Source organism: Stegodyphus dumicola, chromosome 3 (assembly GCF_044657685.1).
Source record: "Stegodyphus dumicola isolate Sdum_Otavi_A_Nest chromosome 3, ASM4465768v1".
Classification (NCBI taxonomy): Eukaryota; Metazoa; Arthropoda; class Arachnida; order Araneae; family Eresidae; genus Stegodyphus; species Stegodyphus dumicola.
This window is the reverse complement of record NC_140770.1, coordinates 35,782,942-35,796,147: the sequence shown is the minus strand read 5'-3', so window position 1 is coordinate 35,796,147 and position 13,206 is coordinate 35,782,942. Positions and strand designations below refer to the sequence as shown.

General features: G+C 35.4%; 1 protein-coding gene across 1 annotated transcript; it reads left to right on the top strand.

The window, feature by feature from the left end:
- The first annotated feature begins 1,046 nt into the window (after positions 1-1,046).
- On the top strand, positions 1,047-4,123 carry LOC146997966 (uncharacterized). Its single transcript, XM_085812415.1, has 2 exons — positions 1,047-1,929; positions 4,116-4,123. The coding sequence occupies exons 1-2, from the start codon at positions 1,047-1,049 to the stop codon at positions 4,121-4,123; spliced, it is 891 nt and encodes a 296-aa protein (XP_085668541.1).
- Positions 4,124-13,206: the final 9,083 nt, after the last annotated feature.

The window sequence follows — 13,206 nt, the reverse complement described above, 5'->3', positions numbered from 1 at the left end:
ACAGATATAAATTGTCATCTAATAATCAATTAATGGCAATATTAGAGTTGTTACAGTGAAAACTGTTAATGGTTATTTTAAAATACCCGTAGTAAAACTTTTACCGTTGCCATTGCATCGGGAATGATCTATGTTAATGCAATGGCAAGGGTGGGTGTTAATGTTGGATGCATATTTAATATTTGCATTTCTTTTTTTTTTTTTTTTTGTATATTTTATTTACTCACTGCTTAATTTTATGTTATGATTTTTGCAATAATCTTGTTACTGGCAACGTGCTTTATTTTACTATAAAGTTTGTGTGAATGGCAACAGTTGTTCATGTTTATGTTTCAGTAGAATAGCGTTCTTAGCCGCACTGCGCTGCAGGCAATATTTCTCTTAAAGAATTTTATGTTTTAGAATAACAATAAAATTTATTATACAAAGCTGATGCTTTTTAGTTCAAGGCAACTAAACGGCAAATCACGATACTACGGGAAAACCCCAGCAGAATTATTTTTAGGACGAAAGTTAATTTCGCCATTAGATAAATTATTCTTTGTACAACAAAGAGAGCAAGAATTTAAACAGAAAGATGTGCAAACACTGGTTAAATCGCAGAATAGGCTGCATCAGTCGATGCTGTGTTTACTTCTCTTATGCTTGGACACGCCTTTTTATGACGTAATATTGGTTACGCCTCTTCTTCAAAAGAAGTTATAAGTATGCTATAGCTTCGTATTTAAAGAAAACTTAAATTATATTTTAACTAAGTTGAAATGGTAGGTTTAAAATGTTATGTGCGAGATTTTTTAAATTATAAATCTACTTTTGTGTGTTTTGTGGTATTGTTAGCATTTAACGCAACGAATTATCTCTCACAAATGTATTATTAAGATACCAAACGATTGAAAATGATCATTAGCAAAAATGATCATTAGAAAATATTGAATGCATGAATTAAAAATTATAACCGTAACTTCCGAAAATACAGAAAAGAATTCTTTTGCTTAAAGAATGTTTTGATTATTCATGAGTGTGTCTAATTCGGTGCTTACTGCAGAATGGATGAGTATCTGAATCTGGATTTTTTTAATCAGTTGGAGCGAAGAAGCAAAAAGCGCGTTATTGAGTGGTGTATGGAGAAAGGTTTGATTGCAATATCGTATAAGTGCCCGATTTGTGGAACAAATATGAAACTAGTAGAGCGAAAAAACCGTATAGACGGTTTTGAGTGGATGTGCAGAGTTACTGGAGGCGAATGTAGGCATCAAATTTCAAGGTCAGTTCGAAAGAACTCCTGGTTTGCGAAGAGTAAATTGAGCATGTGTGATGTTTTGCGAGTTACCTATATGTGGTTGGGTAAGTGTGGGAATGATTTTATACGAACGGAATTACGTATTGCTAAAAATACGGTGACAGATTGGAAAAGTTTTTGTAGAGAAGTATGCATGGAGTTATGTTTGAAGGAGAATGTTAAGTTGGGTGGGGAAGGTGTCATTGTCGAAATCGACGAAAGCAAGTTTGGCAAGCAAAAGTATCATAGAGGGAAAAGAGTCGAAGGAAAATGGGTTTTTGGTTTGGTTGAGAGAGGAACAGATAAATGCGTCTTTAAAGTTGTTGAAAACAGAGGTGCCGAAACATTGCTAGAAATCATTAAAGAGAATGTTCTACCAGGATCGATTATTATATCCGATTGTTGGAAAGCGTACGACTGTCTCGAGTTCGAAGGGTATGCGCACCTGAAAGTCAATCATAGCTTGAGTTTTAAAGATCCAGAAACAGGTGCGCATACCAATAGTATTGAAGGAACTTGGGCGGCAATCAAAAGAAGTTTCCGTGGCTCTAGTAAGGCAAAAGGACAGTTTGATTCCTATCTTGCGGAATATATTTGGAGAAGGAAACACAAGAAATCTGACGCCAGCCAACTGATGCGTATATTTCTCAGTGAGATCACAGCCATATATTCTGCAAAAGGAGAGGACTGAAGGTAAGTTTCATTTATTATTATTGACTTAAGTAAAATATTGGGTGCTTTTCTAATATGGCAGTTTGGATGTTTGATAGTTGCATTATTCTGGCAGCTTTATTTTTGTTTTGTATAATTTTTCTGGACACATTTTTTGCAACTCGAATCAATGGAGTTGGTTCCGCGCGAGTTTCTGAAATTCTCTGATTTCTTGAAAAGTATTGAAAAGTAAGTGAAAGTAAATTTCTGGGTATATGAGCAATGGAGAATTTATTTAATGTCTGATTTTTTTAAGTAAAACAGATCGATGTTCACATGGGCAAAGCCAATGTGGTGCGCAATGCCGAGTTTGTGCAATTCTGGGATGTTTCTTTAAGTGAAAATAGGTTGATGTGCACATGGGCAAAGCCAATGTGGTGCGCAATGCCGAGTTTGTGCAATTCTGGGATGTTTTTTTTAAGTGAAAATAGATCGATGTGCGCATGGGCAAAGCCAATGTGGTGCGCAATGCCGAGTTTGTGCAATTCTGGGATGTTTTTTTAAGTGAAAATAGATCGATGTGCACATGGGCAAACCCAATGTGGTGCGCAATGCCGAGTTTGTGCAATTCTGGGATGTTTTTTTAAGTGAAAATAGATCAATGTGCACATGGGCAAAGCCAATGTGGTGCGCAATGCCGAGTTTGTGCAACTCTGGGATGTTTTTTTAAGTGAAAATAGATCGATGTGCACATGGGCAAAGCCAATGTGGTGCGCAATGCCGAGTTTGTGCAATTCTGGGATGTTTTTTTAAGTGAAAATAGATCTATGTGCACATGGGCAAAGCCAATGTGGTGCGCAATGCCGAGTTTGTGCAATTCTGGGATGTTTCTTTAAGTGAAAATAGGTTGATGTGCACATGGGCAAAGCCAATGTGGTGCGCAATGCCGAGTTTGTGCAATTCTGGGATGTTTTTTTTAAGTGAAAATAGATCGATGTGCGCATGGGCAAAGCCAATGTGGTGCGCAATGCCGAGTTTGTGCAATTCTGGGATGTTTTTTTAAGTGAAAATAGATCGATGTGCACATGGGCAAACCCAATGTGGTGCGCAATGCCGAGTTTGTGCAATTCTGGGATGTTTTTTTAAGTGAAAATAGATCAATGTGCACATGGGCAAAGCCAATGTGGTGCGCAATGCCGAGTTTGTGCAACTCTGGGATGTTTTTTTAAGTGAAAATAGATCGATGTGCACATGGGCAAAGCCAATGTGGTGCGCAATGCCGAGTTTGTGCAATTCTGGGATGTTTTTTTAAGTGAAAATAGATCTATGTGCACATGGGCAAAGCCAATGTGGTGCGCAATGCCGAGTTTGTGCAATTCTGGGATGTTTTTTTAAGTCAGAATAGATCGATGTGACATGGGCAAAGCCAATGTGGTGCGCAATGCCGAGTTTGTGCAATTCTGGGATGTTTTTTTAAGTGAAAATAGATCTATGTGCACATGGGCAAACCCAATGTGGTGCGCAATGCCGAGTTTGTGCAATTCTGGGATGTTTTTTTAAGTCAGAATAGATCGATGTGACATGGGCAAAGCCAATGTGGTGCGCAATGCCGAGTTTGAGCAATTCTCTGATTTTTCTTCAAGTGAAAATAGATAAATGAGCACATGGACACCGAGTTTGTGGAATTCTTTGATGTTTTTCGAGGGAATACTGATCGTTGTGTAAAAGGGAAAACGAGGTTGTGCGTGATGTCTAGGAGTAATGTAACTTTATTTACGTGCAATGTTTAACATATCGTTTGTGTATTTTAAATTTGTATTGTTGTTTTAATTGTGAATTATATTTAAGACATAATTTTTCATTTAAACTGTATTTTTAACTTTTTGTTTTTTGATATGTTTATAACGCTTTCCGACTTACGATATATATGGATAGTTCGACGATCGACTCAACAGTAGCAAAACTGTAAACTTTAACCCTTGAAGTAACGTTTACCTCATATTTTAATACGTAGTGTTTGGTATCGTAATTGCACTTGATAATGTGAGTTCATTGATAATATGTGTGTGTGTGTGCGTATGTGAAGCATTACTTAGTGTTCCAAGTTTGTAGTATTTATTTTATTATATTATTTTCTTTGAGAGATGTTCTGAGAAATTAGATTTTTTTATTTATTAATGCGTAGAATTGTAGCATACCTACACAGAATATGGCGTGATTTAGGAATTTTATAAACTGATATGAAAACAGTGTAATGATGTTCACATGCAATAAAAAATATTCTTTTTTTATTAATGTAAAGTTGAAAATTTTTAGAAATAATGAAAATTGTCTAATTATTCGTATGTAAGGAATTATGTCGTTACGTAGCAAGAAGGTAATTTGTAAAAATGATAAAATTGAAATGTTCCACAATATGAATTTAAATTAAAAAAAAGTTTATTTGTATAAATAAAAAAAAATAATAATAATTTAATAAAAATCTTTGAATATATTGAAGCTATACAACTATTAGAGACTGCGACGTTGTTTATCGTTTTAATAATTGGTAGAATTCGCTCACTGTATCATGTTAATTTTAAATATAATCAATTTATTATACTTATTATCAGTAACGCCTAAGCTTAAATGTTATAAATGTAAATTAAAAGTAAAGAATTTGATATTAATTTACAATAATAAACAATTTATTATTGTTATTTTAAAGAGAAAATAGAAAGTGCACATAGTGTAAATGCGAGACTACATTGTGACGTCATAAGCTGAGTCCCACCCATTTAATGACGTCACGAAGCTCCTCCTACTGAACTTTGTTGATGCTGCCTATTCTGCGCTTTTACCCAAACACTTATTGACCAGGCGGTTAAAAGATCGGATACGGCAAGAAATAGGCAAAAGTTATACTATGATAGAAAACGCCGTGAAGCAGATTTTAAAGTTGGAGATAAAGTGTTGAAGCGGAAATTTTCTTTATCAAGTGCCCCAGATAATTTTACTGCAAAGTTAGCTCCAAAATTTGAAGGCCCCTATGTAATTCAGGAAATCAAGGGAGTCGTATTGTACCTTAAGAACGAGAGAGGGGAAATCTGTAAAGCAAGTCCCGACCAGGTGAAAAATATTATAATCAAAATGATTTTGAAATCCTTAGAAGTTTCTTGCAGGACTCAAGCGTAAATGAAGTAGAAGGTCCAGAAGTAACGTCACCCGTTCCACAACCCAAGAAGCAGAGAACTGAAGAGAAACCTAGCCCTTCTATAAGTCCTGCGGCGGTACCGAAAGGAAGAAATGAAAACGTCAGACTCCAGCATTTAAGAAATACAAGAAAGCAAAGCCGCCGCGTAAAGACACTTTGGTAAAGAGGAAAACGCTACTTACAACGTATCGCAGTAGAAATTCTACATCGAGTAGAACGCTTCCAGGGCCAGAGAGTCAGGTGCAAACAAGGCCGCCGTTCCCGAGAACGAAAAGACAGCAGGAGGAACGAAAAGACCACCACCAACAGAAGAAATCCAAGCACGATTCCAGACCGGAGGGCGCCAAGACCAGCCGTCCAGGGGCAAAACGGAAAAGACAGCAACCCGACGACTACCACTCCAAGAGGCCAGCATGCTGAGGGCGAAAAAGAAGAAGCAACGTGGACGACACTCGAAGGACCCTAAGGAGACGACTGACGTCGATGAAATCTATAACGTGGGAGCAGTTCTGCCAGAAGAGGATGTCGGAGTTACAATCATCGAAAAATCAAAGATAAGTTAAAAATCTTCTATAAAATTTTTTTCTTTTGTTCCGAAATGTTATGCGTAAATACAAAGTTCTATGTTTTGACGGAAGTCAATGTGTCTCGGTTGAGATTTAGTTTTCTTTTACTTTATTTAGCTAAGGCAAAAGTATTATTTTCATTAAGTATAACATCTAGGAACAAGCAGTTTCTGTTGGTCGAAAGACTAATTCTGTTATTAAAGCCAAAATTTGGCCGAAGATAAAAATAGCTTCGTATTCTTGTATTAATAACAACTTTAGTTTCAGTGCCTCCAGCTTGGCGAAGAATGAGTAAAGTAAAAATTTATTTTTCTCTTATTCATTTTATGGTAAATTGTAAAAATCATATGTATTAGAATTTTGTAAAGATACGTAAATGCTTGAAAGTTATGTAAAAGTAGAATCTAGTCTAGAAGCATAAAACTTTAGATGCTAAAAGTAAAGGCTCAATAGCAATGAATTCAAATTTAAGTATTAAACTGTAGATAAAATCATGCTTTAGAGCGAAAGCCTGCATGTCTAAGGATAAATGAGAGGGAAGTTAGAATGAATGTGCTTTGTAGGGTTCTCCACCTACACTTGAATTTTAAGAATGTTAAAGTAGCTCATCGAGTTGTAGAATGTCGAGTAAGGTGTGTCTATTTGGTCGTTGAATTCTAACAAATCATTGTGGTTAGGAGAAGTGTTGCAATACTAAAACACGAATATTATCGTTTGACACCACACATGGTGGAGAGCCAGGGTAAAGTTAAATTTATGTTTGAATACTTGAATGTATGTGAATTAAGCAGTAACTAAGGAAAATAAATCGTTAAAAAAAAAAAACTTATTCAGTGTCAAGAAAGTATAAATTATAAGGTATTTAGAAAGATACTGATACTTATTCCTTCCAGATACTGGAAGGAAGAGAACAGATTGTTTGCTGAAGTCCAGGAAAGGTTGCTGTAAGAAGAGAGAATTAAATAAGTATTTACAGAAATTTGTTCTACCTTTTATGAGATAACAGATTTTTTTTTTTTTTATGTCAACGAGGCTCTTAAAATTTAGATCAGAATTGTGGAAACTTTCCAACAGGTCGTTTCTAGGACCTGCTTCCAAGTTTACCAAATTCTGGCAGCGGCAAATGTAGGGTTTATATTTATTTTAACTAACATTTATTTTAAGTTTAAACTATTTTTTCTGTTAAGCCTTACTTTCCCCTGGAATTGCCAATGCCAGAGTATGTAAATTCTAGTAGAACGCGCAAAGGATTCAAATTGTCAGCGGAAGTAATCTGAGTTAAATAGAATGGAAACGAGTTCGAAAGTGTGCTTTCTTGCTGCACGAGCGTGGAGGTGGCTAGTTAGAAATTGAAGAACCACGCGTTTAGGCCTGTGTGCTTGCCTCGGCAGATTGTTAATTTTTCAACGTAATATTCAGAAGTTTGCTGAATTATCAGCGGTATCTTAGAACGTGGTGAGGTTAGTTACGTTTAGAGATCCTCGTAGTTAGTCACTGGTTATTATTCTTTTTTTAGTTTCTTATTTTTATTTTACCTCCGGGTCGGCGTAGTTTGCGATCGTCAAGAGCACGCATTTGTAATTTCTGAAGTTGAATGAAAAGGGATTTAAACCCTTCTCAAGAATTTGTCTACTTTCCAGTTCTTAGCAGTCACCACTATTGTTGCGTGCAGGTTGGAAGCGCGCAACATTACAAGGGATATCATTAATTATACTTTGCATTATCATTAATTATACTTTGCTTTCCAGAATTTTTTTGTTTTTTGTATTCTTTTGTGTTCTTTGTTGCTCATTTCACTGATTTTAAGATACTGAAAAGTTTTGAGTGATTTTTTTAGGAAACAAAGTTCTTAACCTCCTTTATACCATTTGAGTTCTTAAGATTTTGCAAAGGGAAGTTGGTTAATTTATTTATTTAGGATCATTAATATTTGTATTAAGGGATATTGCTTATTTCATGGTAATTTGTTATACGTAATAACTTTTTTTTTATGAAGTTGTTCTGCAGAGTAAAATTCTACGCTGTTTTCAAGTTTAAAGTTTGGTGTTTCTTTCAGCCATTTTCCCGGTACATTTAAAAGCCAGACGAAGGCTGGCAGCTAAGCTGCTAGCATTCTGTACAAGCTTGATATAAAACTTGTTTTATTAGATTTCCCTCCTTTCCCAACGGCACAAAGTTTCGAGATCTGGACTCATCCGGTGGGCTAATAATTGATTTAGCCACTACAATATTATTACTACTTTCTAATGAACCTTTTTCTAGATTTCTTCATTTCTTCTATAACCCGTTCTCCCTTTTTGTCCTCCTCACTTAAAAACTAACTTCTAAATCTCTCTTTAAAGAACTACCAGTAGGATTCTTCCTCTTCTGGCCTTCCCTCCGTGCTGTATTCGGTTAGTTATTGGGATGTATACCTGTGCAATCTTTAATGAAGCTCCAACACTTTTACCTGTACATGTCTGTACCTAAATGAAACTGGTTCGTTTTGATGTTATACTAGCGAAACACCAAAAAAAAAAAAAAATCTTGATTTAAATGATGATGATTTAAATAATTTAGCTGGTATTTTAAGGAGGAGGATTTATACTAACTGCTGATGATTTTTTATTTAAGTTATAGTGATTATATGTTATAGTGATGAAGAATGTGATTAAATGAGTATGATGGTTATAAAACTTTAGGTGATAGTACTTTGTATTCAGGTGATTTTATTATTTGACGACTTCAATGATGATGGTGTATATGATATATAGTTTCGATTGATTAGTATGGAATGATGATGTGATTTGTGTGGTGGTGGTTTATTTTATTCTGACGATGGTGATAGAGATACGATGGTTTAAAATGATGATGTGTTTTGTGTGGTGAGGAATATTTAGATGATTTTGATGATGGTATAGATTTGGCTAATGACGATTTTATAGCTGATATGATAGTGATTTATAGAATATTTTAGAGGGTTTCGGCAGTGAAGACAATGGTTATTTATATTTAGATGCAGCGTCTAACAATTTCTCCCACCTCAGACAAGATCTCAGTCTGCGTGCTTGTTTCCCTCGTTTTGGAAGTATCTTTGATAAGCTGGGTTGGCGCTTTTTGCTTTTTGTACATTTAGAAAACATTATCATATTGATTTTTATAACCATGGGTCCAAAGAAGAAGATGATGTCTATTGAATTAAAGCGTGAAATCATAGAAAACCATGAGCAATGTGTGCGAGTAATTGATTTGGCGAGGATGTACGGGCGTAGCACATCAATGATATGTACTGTGCTTAAACAAAAGGAGTTGATAAAGGGTATAACGCCATCTAAGGCCGATAAAATAATGTCTAAGCTCTGGACCTCTCTCCGTGAATAGATGGAGAAACTACTGATGGGGTGGGTGAGAGAGAAGCAGCTTCAAGGAGGAACCTTAACATAAAGCATCATATGTGAGAAGACACGAGCAATTTACGGTTATTTGCCAAAGAAGTTCCCACACACTTCTAAAAACGAGGAAACGGAAGACTTGTGTAAAGCCAGGCGGGCTGGCTTGACATCTTTAGGAAGAGGACCGGCATTCACTTCGTCGTCAGACATGGTGAGGCAGCAAGTTCCGAGGTGAAGGCAGCTGAGGTTTACATCAAAATGTTTTCCGAACTGATACTAGCCAAAGGATACATCCCCCCAGCAAGTCTTTAACTGTGACGAGACAGTACTTTTCTGGAAAAGGATGGCGAATAGAACTTACATAACGGCAGAGGAGAAGACGATGCCAGGTCACAAACCCATGAAGGATAGATTAACTCTAGTAATTTGCGCCAATGAGATTGGCGACTGTAAAATCAAGCCTCTGCTAGTATACCATTCGGAAAATCCCAGAGTTTTTAAGTCATATAATATTTCAAAAGAAAATCTGCCAGTTATGTGGAGGACAAATCCGAAGGCTTGGGTCACCAGGAAATTCTTTTTGAAGTGGATAAACCTGGTGTTTGGCCCTTTTGTTAAAAAATACCCACAGAAAAACAACCTACCCATGCAAGCCCTTCTCTTCCTCGACAATGCCCCTACTCACCCACCAATTCTCGAAGATGATTTACTCCAATAGTTCAAGTTTATAAAAGTTCCCTACCTACCACCCAACACCACTCCTATCCTACAGACCATGTATGAGCATGTGATTTCTAATTTTAAGAAATATTACACCAAGCACATTTTTGGGGCTGCTTTGAGGTGACGGAGAACACAAACCTTACCCTTCGAGAGTTTTGCAAAGGCCACTTTAAGATCGTCATATGCCTAGGATCAGGCCTGGCTGGGTATTACAACGAGGACCTTAACCTCTGCATGGAAGAAACTGTGGCCTGAGGCTGTAGCTGAAAGGGCCTTCGAAGGATTGGAACACAAAGTGGCATAGGTAGAGGAGCTTGTTTCTCTGGGAAAATCCATGAGTCTGGAGGTGGATGGGAGAGATGTGAACGAACTCGTCGAACAACAGTCTCAGGAGCTGACAACCGAGGAGTTACACGATCTGTATTTGCAGCAGCATACGTTGGGTTAACGAAAAATTAGTTTTGAAGAGGAGCCAGAGGTGGAGGATGTTATCGCTACAAGAGGTATAAAACAGGTCTTGGGAATGTGGAAGAAAGTTGTAGAGTTCGTGGATAAAACTCACCGCGAAAACGTTGCAACTAGTCGTGCATCCTTGACACGGAGGAAGAAACAAACCTCTTTGTAAAGTTTTTTTAAATGATCTGCGGGTGGAAATAAGCAGATCATGACGAAAAAAGCGAAGACCAGTGACAAAAATTAAGCTCTTCCGTAGGCACTTCACTTTTTCTTTTAATTATGTTTTTATAGAATATGTATTTGTTATTTATAAATAAATGTTTCTTCTTGTTTTTGATTCTTACTTAAAAACACTTAAAAAACAACTGAGGTCGTGTTTTGGGATCTGGAACGGATTAATGGCATTTCGATTAAATTCAATGTGGAAAATTGCTTTGAGATATGAGCAATTTGACATACGAGCAAGGTTACGAAATGAATTAAACACGTATGTCGAGGTACCACTGTACGTAATTATATAATCGGTAGCAAGCAGATAATAATAAATAATTTTAAAAGTCTGATGCTATCAATATATAAATTATGTTGACTAGTATAATTAATTTAGAATTATACGCCTACATATAATAAGATGATGTATGTTACTACAGATACGCATTAATATATACATATATAAGTCTGTGCATATATATGAAATCATAATTCTATTTAAACAAGTTAACAGTTAGAATTACTGAACAACCATGAAAGATTCCACAAAAATGAAATATGGTGTAACAATGAACACTTAGTATAGAAATTAGATTCTATTGTATATTGTTGTAAAAGCCATTGTAAGAGTGAAAATTCTTCATTCTGCCTTAATGCGATTTTTTGCGTTTAATGCGTTGTTTGGAGATTTTATGATCCCGAATTATATTGATGTGATATATTAATACTGCATTTGTAGATATACGTTTCCTGAGAAACGAGTCAAGGCGATTGATTTTTTGTAAAAATTTGGATTTATCATTATTTTATTGACGTGCACCAGCACTGAATTGAGAATGGCTTGTGCTATGCTTCGATGGATGAAAAAGCGTTCGTAAGTAATGAATATTATGAAAGTTTCAGCATATTTAAATGAATAGTATTAAAAGTATATATTTCCTAACATATATCAATAGTTTATGGTAAATCTTTCATTATAAATCTCATGATAGTTTCATTTCTCATTCTATTGCATTTCTATTGCGGTACATAAATTTTTTGGTTTACATATTGTAGATTGCATCAGTTTTGCCGCGCAATTTATTCCTCTGTATGTTACTTGTAGTGTTATTAGAAATTCCATTATTTTTGTATTTTTTCTGCAATTTTTAGTATCTTATTAAGAAATTTATGTTTTATTTCAAGATGTATATGAAGTTGGTTATATCAAATGTTAAATAAACGTTGTTATTCAGGCAATAGCGTTAGCTTTATCCAGATAGATAAATGCATTTCTTAAATACTCAAGATATAAAGACACACTCGGATAGTAGATACACTGACTCTACGTTTTTTAGAGGCTATATATATTCATTAACGGCGTGTTCAAAACAACCATTGACGGGTAGTCTTGGCGTAATTCGGATTCATACCAAGCTTATCCATTTCTCAGGGCAATAATTTTCGTTATTTTTGCTAAATCATTTACGAAAATATAATTTTCCGAATGCTGAACTCTTATGCATGAAAAGATAGAAATTAAGATATTTGTTTTGCAATTTGATGCAAAATTCTTATTACTAAAACACTGATGTATATGTTCTTATTTTAAAACTCTGCCAGTATATAACATTATTGTGTTATCACCATTTAAAGATGTCGCTTGCTGCCCAGCCTGCTGAATACATTTTACTTTCTAGCTATCTACAATTCCATCATGTTGTTTCGGTATGAACAGGGGCGAAGTATTCATTACTTAGATACATTTAAAGATAATTAATTAAATTTTTCTGATTTTGATATCTATATTATATAGACAGAATTACTGATAAAAAAATTGAGAAAATAGTAAATGAAGAAGTAAATAGAAAAATTTCGTTCAGGTATTGTGAGATGCTAATATAAACTTCATACATTTTACTAGAGGGCTATTGCCAAAGCAAAATCTTTACTATATATGTCTACGAGCTCTATGTATACAGTGTGTTGCTCAAAGTAAACTTCTTGCATTGTGAATAGTACTACGTGTATGTCTTGATGCGTTCATGAGAAGCTTGTTCCCTCGTATACGCTCTGCCTCTTCGAACAAAAATTGTCCGTAAAATGCAGCGTCTTGAGTTGTTTATATATGTTCTTGAGGTGTTCTGGTATTTCCTGTCGAATCTGACGATGACGCGGAGAGTCTTGTATCCTTCGTTTACTTGCTACTTCTTCTATTCATCGCGCATGGACTGTTGACGATAGCATATCGTGTCACGTATCCAAAGGTGAAACATAAATGTTGCCAAAAGCAGCTATTCATTTAAAATACTGATATTAACGATTGATTTTCGACATACAATGACGTTATATGGAATCACGTGCTTTCTTCAGCTTCAGAATATAACCGTAAATAATAATAACAATAAGTTTCACGTTTGGCAATACTATTTATTTCATATTTTTTTTTAAACTTAAAAATATCTCTTAAACAAACTCTACGATTTGAAAGTGAGAAGGGCCAACATTTTTCCAAGTAAAGCATTTTGATGTCCAGTGCGCTAGACTTCGGCCACTTGGAAAAATAAATACGAAAAATTACCGTTTTCCGAAATTTTATATAATATCTCGAGTGATAGTCGTAGGAAGATAATAATAGTCGGAAAGTTTTACCAAGAAGTTTTGAAATCCGGGGGTACCTCCTTCCAAACTCAAACTTCCCTTTCCGGAGATATGATGTTACGAAGAAATAAACAAGGAGGCAAAAATCCACAGATATTTATATTGTTGATTCCTGTT

Coding starts and splice junctions, on each gene's coding strand:
- LOC146997966 (XM_085812415.1), top strand. CDS start 1,047: ATGGATGAGTATCTGAATCTGGATTTTTTTAATCAGTTGGAGCGAAGA.